Here is a 14404-nt window from a genome sequence, read left to right on the forward strand (position 1 = left end):
GAGGAGAGGGAGGGGGGGGATGAGGAGGAGGGGGGGGAGGAGGGGAGAGGAGGGGGGGGAGAGAGAGGAGGGGAGAGAGAGAGGAGGGAGAGAGAGGAGGGAGAGATAGAGAGACAGAGAGATAGAGAGAGAGAGTGAGAGATAGCGAGAGGAGGAGGGGACGAGAGAGAGAGAGAGAGAGAGAGGAGGGAGAGGACGAAGAGAGAGGAGAGAGAAGAGAGAGAGGAGAGAGAGAGAGAGGGAGAGAGAGAGAGACGAAGAGAGAGAGAGGAGATGAGGAGAGAGAGAGAGAGATGAGAGAGAGAGAGAGAGAGAGAGAGAGATGAGAGAGAGGAGAGAGAGAGAGAGAGAGAGAGAGAGGGGGGGGTCACAAGGTTTTTATCAAAGGACTTGCAAGCGGCGCGACTAAAAGCACGTTGGGTTTGCAGTGGGAGGGAGGGAGGGAGGGAGGGAGGGGCGTGACCTGACTCGTTGCGCCAGGTTTCCCAGAGGGAGTAATGGCTGCCGTCGCCGCCATGTTCTACCATCGGGCGGGGGAGACGGAGAGGGTTCAGAAGCAAGCTGGTGGCTTCCGTGACCAGCTGTAACCTGCTGTGACCTCCGGTGACCCGATCTGCAGAACACTCGTTCTTTCCAAAGATCCTATAGCCGCTATAGGATCTTTGGTTCTTTCTGCGCAATTTGAAGAACGGTAGGAGGGGGGGTGGGGTGGATTGGGCGGGCGGGCGAGGGAGTCCAGCTGCGGGAGGCGTGGCACGAGCGTACTTGGGCTGGCCGCGGGCTGTGGGGGGGGGGGGCAGGAGGCAGGTGGGCCTCGATTAGTGGGCATTTGGGCATTGTGACATGAGCAGCTGGCAAGCGGCATTTTTTTTTTAAAGTGAGTCTTGTGAACACTTTTCTTCAAAATCTGGGGAAATAATTGACCAAGGAGTGGATTTCTGAACTCGTAAGATAAATCCCTACCAAAATAGTCAAATCTCCGCGTTTTTGCATCTGGTTTTCGAGGAGATACGTTTCAAAGGCTCACTGACACACTGACACACTGACACACTGACACACTGACACACTGACACACTCACACACTCACACACTCACACACTCACACACTCACACACTCACACACTCACACACTCACACACTCACACACACACACACACACACACACACACACACACACACACACACACACACACACACACACACACAGTTAGTTTTAAAAGTATATAGAAGATAGATGGAGAAAGGGAGGTGTTATGTAGATCAACCTGAATTACTTGAATGAACAGAGAACATAGAACAGTACAGGAACAGGCCCTTTGGTCCACATTTTTGTGCTGAACATGATGCCTAACTGAACCGATCTCATCTACCTGCTCATGATCCACATTCCCCCTATTCCCTCTGCTTCCATGTGTCTATCTAAAAGTAACTTAAACGCCAGTATCGTATGTATCCACACCCCCTGGCATACATTCCAGGCCCCCACCGTGCTCTGTGTAAAATTGCCCCTCACATCTCTATTAAACTTTCCCCACTCACCTTATTGCTATGCCTTTTATTTTCACATTGTAACAAAATGTTCTTATTTATAAATTCCGAGCCCATTTCAGTCAAGGCCAATATGCCATTTGCATCTTCAATTGCGTGCCACAGCTGCCTGATAAGCTTTTATGATTCATGGAGGTAATAATCTGCCTTTTGATTCAGCTCACCAAAATGCCTGACCGTAGACTTTTCCACATTAAAATTTAAGGTGGGGTAAACAGGCAGGAAATATCTTAAAAGGTTTGCTCTGAATTCTAATTCATAGCAAAAGATATAACAAAGAATCTTACCATAAAAATACCCTGAAGAAGGGTCTCGACCCGAAAATTCACCTTTTCCTTCGCTCCATAGATGCTGCCTCACCCGTTGAGTTTCTCCAACATTTTAATCTACCATAAAAATACCCCATGTCAGTTCACCTCTACACTTCCCTCTGTGCCCTCTTTTTTACTTATCTTACAACCCTTTGTCTCATTTTTTCATCGTCTTTGTCCGCCCAACTGCCAACCACCCCCCTCCCCCCACCCCCCCATACCTGTACTCACCATCAATTGCCCGACATGGTCCTGCCCCTACCTTTTTTCTAACTTCTCCCTCTGACCACATTCAGTCTGAAGGGTTGCGAGATAAAACATCGCCTAGTTTAGAGATGGAACAGGCCTTTTGACCCACCAAGGCAGCATGGAAACAGGCCTTTTGACCCACCAAGTGTGCTGACCAACAATCACCCATACACTAGTTCTATCCTACACACGAGGGACAATTTACAGAGGCCAACTAACCTACAAACCTGCATGTCTTTGGAATGTGGGACACAAGAGCGGAACTCGCTATCAAAACATGGAGGGGACGGGGACACAATTTTTTGGCGGCCACGTGCGAGGCTTCAGAGGCTCAATCCAGCGCTAAATGCAGCTCAACTCTGCCTGTCTCACCGGGTTAACTACAGCCCTGTCTGGACTGACGGGACACCAGCGCTGCATCTCCGTGCTGGCCATATTTCTTGCAAGTCCAGGAAGGCTGTAGGCTCACCTGGTGGGACAGGCAGAGTTGAGCTGGGTTTGGCGCTGTTTCTCTGCGCTGGCCTGTCTGATTCCCGACCAAAGATCCTAGAGCGGAGGATTTTTGCTGCCGACCTCTCTGGCCACCCGCAGGGGAGGGGTACTCGGGAGGGGATGGGACAGCGCCGGAGTTCCAGCCAGGATCGATCCTGGCTGCGGATGAGGCGTAGGTCTGTCCCACGTCTCCCTCCTCCAATCATCACGCTGAATCATGTCCCACCCCTATTGCCTGCTGACCGACGTCTCTCTCGTCCAATCGGCGCCCTTGATCATCACTCCCACCCCCACTGTCTCGCGGAAAGCGGAGATTTCACCGGGTTTTAAAATCCGGATTACAAAAACTTGGGGGGGATGTCCCCCACCTCTCAAAACATGGAGGGTACGTATCCCCTCTGCCCCCCCCGAGAAAATGTCAGGAGATAGTTGGGTTAGGGTTAGGGTTAGGGTTAGGGTTAGGGTTAGGGTTAGGGTTAGGGTTAGAGATAGTTTGTCTCTTGAGATGCAGGGAGATCCAGAAAAGGAAGAGATGTGTCAAAAATTATCCATAAGGTCATAAGTGATCGGAGCAGAATTAGACCATTTGGCCCATCAAGTCTACGCTGCCATTCAATCATGGCTGATCTATCTCTTCCTCCTAACCCCATTCTTCTTCCATTTCCCCATAACTCTTGACACCTGTACTAATCAAGATTCAAGTGAACTTGAAGGTAAGGTGGACGTTACTGGTGAAGTTGATGAAATGAGCAAGAACCAACAGGTGCAGACAGCAGCACCAGTGCAGTCGTCAATGAAAGAGTTGGGGAGAGGTGCCATCGTAGGTTTGGAACAAAGTCTGTGCCATGTAATCAACAGATAGGCAGTCATAGCAAGGGCCCAAGCGAATTAATGCCCACAATTTGATTTGTCACCATTGATTTGTAGAAAGTGAGAAGAGTCATAAGAGAAATTGTTCAGGGCATGGGCGGAAATCCAGGGTGGGGGGGGGGGGGGGGGGGGGGGGGGGGGAGGTGTTTAATGTTGTTAAAATACTAGAGAGCATGCAAGATGCAAACATGCAAAGACTCAATCCCACAATCCCAATTCCTCCGTCTACGCCGCATCTGCGCCCAAGATGAGGTATTCCATACCAGGATATCCGAGGTCCTCATTTTTTTAATGAACGGGGGTTCCCCTCTTCCATTATAGATGAGGCCCACACTCGTGTCTCCTCAGTACCCGCAGCTCCGCCCGTGCTCCCCCTCCCCATAGTCGCGATAGAGACAGTGTCCCCCTAGTCCTTACCTTTCACCTCATCAGCCGTCGCATACAAAACTTAATCCCCTGACACTTTCATCACTCGTCACATCTTCACATTTCCATCCCTTACCACCTTCCGCAGAGACTGTTCCCTCCGCAACTCACTGGTTAACTCATCCTTTCCCACCCAAACCTCCCCCTCCCCAGGTACCCTCTCCTGCAACCGCAAGGCAGTGGAGGCCAATTCACTGGATGTTTTCGAGAGACAGTTACATATAGCTCTGAGGGTTAACTGAATCAAGGGATATGGGGTTACGCTGGTACAGAGTACTGATTTTAGATGATCAGTCATGATCATTTTGATTGGCGGTGCTGGATCGAAGGGCCAAATGGCCCACTCCTGCACCTATTTTCTATGTTTCCATGTTTTTAAATGCAAATTGGAGGAACAGCATCTTATATTTTGCTTGGGCAGCTTATAACCCAGGGGTATGAATATTGTTTTCTCTACCTTCAAGTAACCCCTGCATTCTCTCTCTCTTCAACCCTCCCCCACCCAAGACGCACCAGCTTTCATTCTCACCTAGCCACAGCCTGTTTCCTTTATCATTCTTACTTTTTTTTGCATATCTTTCATTCATTTTTTTCTATATCTCTCTACATCGTCTATATCTCGTTTCCCTTTCCCATGATTTTCAGTCTGAAGAAGGGTCTCCCATTCCTTCTCTTCAGAGATGCTGCCTTTCCCGCTGAGTTACTCCAACATTTTGTATCTGTTTAAACCAGCATCTGCAGTTCTTTCCTGCATGAGGTGTCATGGATGTAGATGGGAAGGGAGACAAGATGGAGTCAAGGTTGGAGGAGATATGTTCAGTGGGCCAAGAGCAGGCTGAATCAATAGGCCCACCAGAGCATACCTGTTTGTGATTGTGATGAGTAGATAGAAACAAATATTGTGCAGTTGGGAGCACTATCAGGTTGGAGGCTTCTGTATGGAGGGTCTCTTGATGTGATGAGATGTGTGATGGGAGACAATGGCCTGGTGTTCGCAGGTGGGGTCCCAGACCAAGGGAAAGTATGCAGATGTGTCCTAGAACTGTCATCAAACTATACACAATACAATTAAAATAGGTTAATTCAATTTTGTATCTTCAAAAAGACCACTGTCATACCTGTGTCAAAGAAATGTAAGGTAGTGTGCCTTAATATCTGCTGTCGAGTGGCTCTGACAGCCACCATCATGAAATGCTTTGACAGGCTGGTGATGATGCACATTAACTCCAGCCTTTCAGTCAGCCTTGATCCACTGCAGTTTGCTTACCATCAATACAGGTCCACAGCAGACATCATCACCCTAGCCCTAAACCCATCTCTGGAACACCTAGACAACAAGGACTCCTATTTATTGAATATAGCTCGACTTCCACCACCATAATCCCATTCAAACTCATTTCCAAACTCTTGGGTCATAGGAATCAGCTGCCCCCTCTGCCATTGGATCCTTGACTTTCAAACACACAGACCTTAATCAGTGAGGATTGGTGACAACACATTCTGCACAATGGGTCTCAACACCGGTGCCCCACAAGGATATATTCTCAGTCCCCTACTGTACTCTCTTTAAACTCATGAGTGTATGGCCATATTCAGCACTAATTCCATCTACAAGTTTGCCGATGATACAACTATGGAGGGCTAGATTATGAACAATGATGAGGTGAAATACAGGAAGGAAAATTTGGTGAGATGTTGTCAGGACAAGAACCTTACCTTCAAGATGAAGGAGCTAGTTATTGTCTTCCGGGAATCATGATGTACATGTCCCAATCAGCATCAATGGAGCAGTTGTGGAAATGGTTGAGAGCTCCACCAGGTGGCGCCCGTAATGGCCGCCTCACCAACAGTCTGTCCTGTCCGTTCTCAGTTTTTATTAATTTTAAGTATGTTTTAAATGTTTGTTTCAATGTTCCTTGGTATGTTTTATGTGTGGGGTGAGAGGGGGGGATTGAGGGAAACTTTTTTCAGCCACTTACCTCGACGGGGTTGTGATTTTTCACCATGTCGCATCTCCGTCCCCCCCTACGGCCTACAATGTGAAGTGGTGCGGCCTTTCCTGGAGACCGACCCGGAGCTTCAAGCCGTGAGCACACCGCGGCATGGACTTTTAAATCGGGAGCTGCGATTCTTTGCCGAGGGTCATCAGCAGAGCTCCGACCGCAGGTCCTGTGGACTTTAACACTGTGAAGCCGCGTTCTCCGGTAAGAAGAGTCCGACTCGGGAGCTCCATGCTGCGGAGTGTTCTGATCCATCCCGACACCGGAGTTTCGATCTTCCCGACAAGAGGGCTTGAACAGCAGACCTTCGGCAGCGGTAAGTGCGGAGGGCTCAAAGCCCCAACCATGGGTGAACAAAGGAGGAAGTTAACTGAACTTTATTGCCTTCCATCACAGTGAGGAATGTGGATTACACTGTGGTGAATGTTTATGTTACATTTTTATGTGGCTATGTGTATTGTTGCTTTTCACTTAGTATGGCTGTATGGTAACTCAAATTTCACTGTACCTTAGTTGGTTAAGTGATAATAAACATGAACTTGAACTTGAGTTTCAAGTTCTTTGGCGTTAATACTATCAATGATATATGATGCACCAACTACATTAATGTGGCAGCCAGGAATGCACATTAACACCTCTACTTCCTGAGGAGAATGAGGAAACTTAGCATGTCTCCATTCATTCTTACAAACATATAGATGCACCATAAAAAGCATACTGTCAGGTTGCATCACAGTTTGGTTTGGGTAGAGCTCTGCCCAAGACTGCAAGAAATCACAGAGAGTTGTAGATGTAGCCCAGTTCATCTCACAGACCAGACTTCCCACCATTCACTCCATGTACACTTCATGCTGCCTTGGAAAAGCAGCCAACATATCAACGTCTTAGCTCACCTCTGTCATTCCTTCAGGGCCTGTCCCACTTACTCGACTTTTCAGCAACTGTCTTCGACCTTTAAGCTCGAGGGCACTCGCCTGAAAAACCTTGAGCTGGATCGACCGTCAGCGATGAAACCGCGAGCTGGATTGACCATCAGCACACACACACACACACACATCGCAAAGGCGGGGGCCAGGGAAAGCGGGGGAACGCCGTCTGAAATTCACACCCGCGATGAACAGGAAGGTAAAAGACGGCTGGCACAGTGTACGATAAGTCCTTTAGAGAGGGGACGAGGGGGGGGGGGGGGTGGGGGGGAAGACGGGGGGAGGAGGAGTGGAGACACTTTTAAGAAGCCAGACAACTTTTAATAAAGTTTAGCGGGCATTTAACATTACCGGTCGGTTTCCTTGGTTCTGAAAACTCTAATGAGCCAAATAAAATGCCCGGTCAGCAAAGGAGATTGCCTACGGCTACCTCGAGTACCTATAACTACATAGCGACCCCACTACCACTGCACTACGAGTTCAAAGAACCACGTTGACCAATTTTTACTCGCGGAAAATTTTCATCATGCCGAAAAATTTTCCTCGACCAAACTGAGGCCAAGGCAAGTATGCGGGAACTTCTCTCGAGCATGAAGGAGAGTTCCAGTGACCTCCTAGGACCACGTGTCGACCATGCTGCGAGTTTGTGGCGAGGGCAAACGCTTCTAAACTCGCAAATTAGGTCGCCATAGTGGGACAGGCCCTTTCTTCTCCTTGCTTCCATCCAGCAGAAGGAACAGAAGCTTGAAAGCACACACTACTAAAGTCAACTTTCCTTCCCTGTTACCATGCTTCTGAACGGTCCTCCCATAAGCAAGGGTACAATTTGATTCACCTCCACCCCCATTGAGAACACTGGACTTTATCTCAGGAACTGATGTGCTACCAAATACATCAGCCTTGATTGAATGGTGAAGTAGACTTGATGGACCAAACTGCCTAATTCTGCTCCTATAACATGAACTGCCATGTTCTACAATGTTGATTGTATATTCTGCACTCCGTATCTTTGCTCTGTCTATTGCAGTTGAGTTTGAACTAGTATCTATGCCTGGTATGTCTGATCTGTTTGAATAGCTTACAAAACAAAATTTCACACGGTACCTAAGTACACATGACAATAATATATTTAAAACAAACCCCTTTTCTTTCCCCCAAAACATGCGACCAACGATTCCTAAGAACGGTGCTAAAATGAATAATAACAACAACAACAACAAATGAACCCAGCTCATCTCTCTCCCTGCAGGGAAACCATAAATCCATCAAGACTTGGGTGCTCTTCGAAAGAACTGGCCATCGAGTCAAAATCATATATTTCTCTGTCCCTCTCTCCACAGCTGCAGCCCGACCTTTTGCCTGTTTCCAACCTTTCTTTTTTTTTATTTATAACGATCGAAGAGTTGTCAGTTAATAATCTCATTTATTCTGAAGATAATTTATCTGATTCGCCGTGACGTTTGGTTTAAACAATATCGGCTCTTACAATTACGGTGGGGCTGCACGATCTAAACGAATCTTCAAGTTACTCAGTGGGAATAATATCCTCTGCACCTTTAAAATTGCCTGTGGTGCAGTCTCCGCCCGCATTGCCGTGGCAACAGTGAATTTAGCTACAGAGAGTCTGCAAAGCTGTTCGGTGAAGCTCCCTCTGTCCATTCCACACACTCACTGCCGGGCCGCTGAATCTGTTGTTCCAACTTGATGTTTTCAAACTTACTGAAAGATCTTTTTGAACAAAGAGACGTCGATTCTTTGTGCTCGGTCTGGGGTACTTGAAAGGAGGGTCTGCAGAGTGTTGAGCAGGCTGCGGGGGGAGTAGTTTAGTCTCCTTTGGACTTCCCTCGTCTTGCCATAGGCTTCTCGGTGAATGAGTGGGTGATACGAGAATCTTCCAGTCGTGCACAATAGAGCGAGTGTGTGTGAGAGAGAGGGGAGGAGATCTGCGCCTGTGAGCGAGTGAGTGAGTGCCTAGTGCTCTGGGGATGCTTGGCTCTGTGGCCACTGCGTTTCTCCTCGCTGCTCCGGCGCCCATCCCGTACGTTTTGTCCGAGCACTTACCCACGCTATGGAGCTGCGCGTATTCGTCAACGTAGCCGGATCCTTTCCAAAAGCTAGGCGCTTTCCAGCCAAGGCAGTCTTGAGCGTCGTTCATATTTTGGCCATCGCGGTTACAGCAAGCAGGACAGGTGGTGAGTTCTCCAGTGATGTTGTGCATGTGACTTCCTTTCCCCCACGGATTTTTACTTGTGTTTAAACATTTGCGTTGCTAATTGCTGGGAAGTACGTTCTGTTAAATCATTTTTGTTCATCGAAACAGCGGAGTCAATAATGTTTAATCGTCTCTATGTGCCGCTGCTAATGTTGTGGTTGATAATCTCCTCTGGAGGGAAACAACTTGAACGAGCTCTAACGTTTATAATTGTCATTGTTTGCATCGTTTCAACATTGTAGTTAAGAACAAATGCACTGCAGAGAAAGCATACCGTTGCTCCGAATGCCTCATCCTTGGTCCTGAATGTGGATGGTGTTTTCAAAAGGTACTTTGACTGGTGATGTATGTTTCTGGGTTTAAAGTTACTGCATTTCTGTATTTCCTGGGAAATATCAACCTGGGCTAAGAATGTTTAAACAAGGCACTCGATAACAAAGGAAAACAGCGACGTTCATTATTATTGAGAGGATGCAAGATGTAAAGGAATTGAATATTTCTTGTTATTTAGTTGAGTAAAACACTTGTGGACCACCCCACTAATACTTCATATCGCCGCAATGTTTAGGTAATGGATTCCCACCGATGTTCACACACCTATGTTACCCCTCTATCACCAGTCATGATTAGTCCATTGGCTCTGATTTTTTTTATACAGCTTGTCCTATTTCAATATTAAATATGGCAACATTCTCCCCTGATTAGATATTGAAAAGCCTAAAACAAAGGATATAAATACTCATCCTGAAAAGAGCAAAAGACAGAGATTGTGTAGTATATTTCAATTTCAGGAGATAGGCACAAAAGGCTGGAATAACTCAGCGGGCCAGGCAGCATCTCTTGAGAAAAGGAATAGGTGATGTTTCAGTTATCGACCTGAAACGTCACCATTTCTTTTCTCCAGAGATGCTGCCTAACCTGCTGAGTTGCTCCAGCATTTTGTGTCTATCTTCGGTGAAAACCAGCATCTGCAGTTCTTTCCTACAAATATTTCAATATCAGTTTGATTCCATTGATGAAAATTTGGTGGAGGAAGCCAATGCTCCTGGTTATCGCAGGTCTTGCATCAGAAACCAAGGGTGAATTTCAGCTACTTTGTTTTTGGTGGGTGCCACAAATCTATTCTAAAATTACCCCTTGTACTCTTCTTCCTGGCTACTGCATAGGCACAACCCAATCATTTGTGGCCCTAGAGTCCTATCTGATGTTGAGCTAAGTTTTGGAGCACTACAAACCTGTTCATCCTTGAGGCTGTTCTGAGAGTTCCTAGCCATAACGTGTGCTGCTCACTGTATATCAATGCACCTGCTAGACTCCAAAGCTACCTGCAACTAGCAACGAGGAAGCCATGTATTGGGCATGCAATGCTTGTCATCAGTATGAAAAAGCTCTTGGCGATGTCTTTCCATTGTAATCTTTTGCAAATATTCATCCTCACCCCCATAAGGACTCAGCTGAGAAACATCCTAAAATATATAAAAATAAATAATCTTGCAGCATGCTTTATTCTCTTTTAAAATCCCCTGCCTACCAATAAAACCAACACCCAGCACTGTTTCCTTCCCTGAGCTGCCACCACCATGGATACCCCTTTTAATCTGCATCAATCCAAGACCACCTATACTGTTGCCCCACCTCACTAATCCAAGATGAGCCAAAGACCATTCTTGCCCTGAATCACACTCAGCCAACAGCTTCTCATTGTTCAACGATTCACTTGTACCTGTAAATCTCAGCAGAACTGGATGCCTGAAAGCGAAGGCTGCCCACCGAGTCAGAGGTTGGGGATTAGGCTCCCAGCCATATGGTGAGGGACCCTAGTCATAGGATGGCCAGAGTTAGAATGCAGGAAAATTTGCCAAATTGTCCACCACCTAATCAGCAATAACGGTTTAGCAGCTATTTCCATAAATGCCTGACCTCGGGGCAGGTGGTCCAGCCCATAATCTCCCCCATCAGCAAAGTTGCTGAAGTACATCTCCTCTGCAGTTTAAAATCTTCAGTCATGTTTGTTTTGTTACCTCTGCCTTCTGCTGGCAGTGTCTACTTCCTTCACCTCTATAAGCACAGGCTAATCCAAACTTCTAACAGGTTTCACTCATTTTCACCCATCATGTTGGTGCAAATATTCCCTCCAAGTTTCACATAATTTTGATATTATTTATTGATGTTTTCAGATGCCTCCATGGCCTCCCACATCCCAAAGATGTGCAGGTTTGTAGATTAATTGATCTCTGTAAATTGTCCCTAGTGTGTCAGGAGTGGCTGTGAAAGTGGGATAACATACAACTAGTGTGAACTGGTGTTTAAGAAGGAACTGCAGATGCTGGAAAATGAAAGGTAGACAAAAGTGCTGGAGAAACACAGTGGGTGCAGCAGCATCTATGGAGCGAAGGAAATAGGCAATGTTTCGGGCCAAAACCCTTCTTCAGACTGATGTAGGGTGGGGGGGAGGAGGGGGAGTGGGGAGAAGAAAGGAGAAAGGAAGAGGAGGAGCACGAGGGCTGAGGGAGAGCTGAGAAGGGGAGGAGACAGCAAGGGCTACCGGAAATTGGAGAAGTCAATGATTATGCCGCCAGGGTGTAAACTGCCCAAGCGAAATATGAGGTGCTGCTCCTCCAATTTCCGGTGGTGCTCACTCTGGCCATGGTGGAGGCTCAGGACAGAAAGGTCGGATTCGGAATGGGAGGGGGAGTTGAAGTGCTGAGCCACCGGGAGATCAGGTTGGTTAATACGGACCGAGCGGAGGTGTTCGGCGAAACGATCACCAAGCCTACGCTTGGTCTCACCGATGTAGATCAGCTGACATCTAGAGCAGCGGATGCAATAGATGGGGTTGGAGGTGATTGGTCTTGTTGGGCCAAAGAACATATTTCCATGGTGTATCTCTAAACTAAACTTAATTCTTCATCACCATGTAACCTCCTCTAGCCTTGTGATGTTCTGGGATATTTGTACTTCCAAGTTTACCCTCGTGCACATTCCCAGGTTTTTTTCCTGCACTGCCACTGACAGGTTGTACCTTCAGTTGCTCACAGACTATATTCTGGAAATGACACCCTAAATATCTACAGGCCCTATACGATGCATTTTTAAACTTGAATCTTTGACTAAATTGGTCAAGTTGCTTAATGTTATCTTATGTGACTCAGTCAAAAGTTGTCAATAATTATTCCTGCCAAATACCTTAAATAGGCGCAAAATGCTGGAGTAACTCAGCAGGCCAGATAGCATCACTGAATAGAAGAAATGAATGATGTTTTGGGTCAAGACCCTTCTTCAGACTGAGAGTCAGGGGAGAGGGAGACACAGATAAGGAAGTGTAAGGTGTGAAAATGAGACATCAAATGAGATGAATTTCAAGGAAATTGGAGAATAGATCATTGTTAGCTAGGACAGTGGGACAGTCAGACTGACCGGAGAACTAGGAAGGGGTAAGGATGGAGAGAGAGGGAAGGCAAGGGTTACTTGAAGTTAGAGAAGTCATTATTCATACCGCTGGGGTGTAAACAGCCAAAGCAAAATTTGAGGTGCTATTCCTTCAATTTGCGCTGGGCCTCACTCTGACAGTGGAGGAGGCCCAGGACAGAATGGTCAGTATGGGAATGGGAGGGAGAGTTAAAGGGTTTAGCAACCTGGAGATCAGATAGGAGATTTTAAGATGTTTTTCAATGTTAAATGTATTATTTATATGCACAATTCGTTAACTTCTTCATGAGACAGTGTGCCTTCAACTCAGTGAAATGGATCAGTGAAAAAGCAAACAAGCATAACTATTTATGTGTAATGGGCAGTTGGTAATGATTCAGCTTAATTTTTCAATTGTACTCCATTTACACTATGTAAATATTCTATACATTAGGGATTTTCAGATGAATCACTGCATAAGAGGTGTGACCTAATCACCAACCTAATTCAAAAAGGCTGCGATCCAGATTACATTGAATCTTTTGAAGTAAAAAAAATAGTGGAAGAAGAAAAAAATTTGCAGCTGACTCCTGGCAAAGTTACTTTACAACTACGACCAGGTTTGAACCCAGTTATTTTTGTCTTATTGAGTGTGGTGTTTGAGTAAATGTTTGCATTATGTTTAATGATAGTTTTAAACTTTGTTAGACATCACCATTTAGTGGTAAAAATAATGCTCATGATAATCATGGTCTACATGAACATCTGCTCTTAATTTTCATGTTACAAAATAATACTTTGCAAGTCACAGCAAATTTGATCAATGACGGATAGTTTCAGTACTTCCATTTGAGCTGTAGATTATTTTCTTGCCATTGTACAATATTTGACATTTGGTATTCATGTGTATTTTGTGACGTACTGATGTTGTCTGGTACAGGTATTGGTATTTCTATTGTTTTATTGTCACATGTACTGAGATACAGATAAAAATGTTGTTTAATGTGATATTCAGGCAGATCAGACCACACATGAGTGCAATCATATGTTACATGGGTACAGCAGGTAGAGCAGAATGGAAAATAAAAAGTGTAGAAAGTAGTGTTACAACTACAGCAAAAGTGAAGGGAAAAGGTGCATGGGCCACAAAGAGGTAGATTGGAAGATCAGGAAAATCATCCCAAGCACATGAGAGTATTTTTCAAGAGTCTGATAACAACAGGGGAGAAGCTGTATTGAATCCGGTGGTACACGCTTTCATGCTTTTGTATCATCTGCCTGATAAAATAATGTGGAAGAGAGAATGACTGGTTTGCGACTGATCCATGATAATGTTGGCTGCTTTTGCTAGGCAACATGAAGTGTAGCTGGAATCATTTGGGGGTAGGAGGTTTGTTTGCATGATATACTGGGCTGTTTCCACAACCCCTTGCCATTTCCTGCAGCCTAGAGAGGAGCAGTTGCCACACCGAGCTGTTACATTCCAAAAAGTATCTATGGTGCTTCTGTTTAAATTAAGAGCCATTGGGGACATGCAAATATCCTGTCTATTCTGGTGCAAAATGTACACCAACTACAAATAAGGGGACCCGCGGTAGAGTGCTAATAAACAATTTATTATTGCCAAGCATTTATTATTTTCATGTTGCTTTGAAACTATTCTTGCCAGGCAGACCTGTTGCCATTAAGTCATTCTTAAACATATTTCAAATCCAATCCTTGATTTGCTGTGACCAGGAAGATTGTGTTGGCCTCTCTAGAGTGGCCTAAATCATAGGGCCATCAGGCCAAGACTCAGTGGGCTGCACTGCGTCTCTAAACTAAACTAAACTAAAAAAACAATCAAAATGGACCCTTTTATTTGGGTGCCATTCAGCAGTCCCTTTGAGCATTGCTTGTTCGAATGCTCATCTCCTGCTTCTAATGGGTACCATGGGGCACAATCTATTCCACGCCCACTGG

General features: G+C 45.9%; 1 protein-coding gene across 2 annotated transcripts in view; it reads left to right on the forward strand.

The window, feature by feature from the left end:
• Positions 1-8190: 8190 nt before the first annotated feature.
• Positions 8191-14404, forward strand: part of itgb8 (integrin subunit beta 8) — an 85167-nt gene continuing 78953 nt past the window's right edge. The window contains exons 1-3 of one of the 2 annotated variants that reach the window (XM_033046061.1): positions 8191-9014; positions 9277-9362; positions 12897-13062. In XM_033046061.1, coding sequence (XP_032901952.1) covers positions 8891-9014; positions 9277-9362; positions 12897-13062 — 376 coding nt within the window. In that variant the 5' untranslated portion in view covers positions 8191-8890. The remainder of the gene's footprint in view (positions 9015-9276; positions 9363-12896; positions 13063-14404) is intronic. The other variant, XM_033046071.1, reaches the window with a different exon arrangement.

The sequence above is a fragment of the Amblyraja radiata genome, chromosome 2 (genome assembly GCF_010909765.2).
Source record: "Amblyraja radiata isolate CabotCenter1 chromosome 2, sAmbRad1.1.pri, whole genome shotgun sequence".
NCBI classification, from domain to species: Eukaryota; Metazoa; Chordata; class Chondrichthyes; order Rajiformes; family Rajidae; genus Amblyraja; species Amblyraja radiata.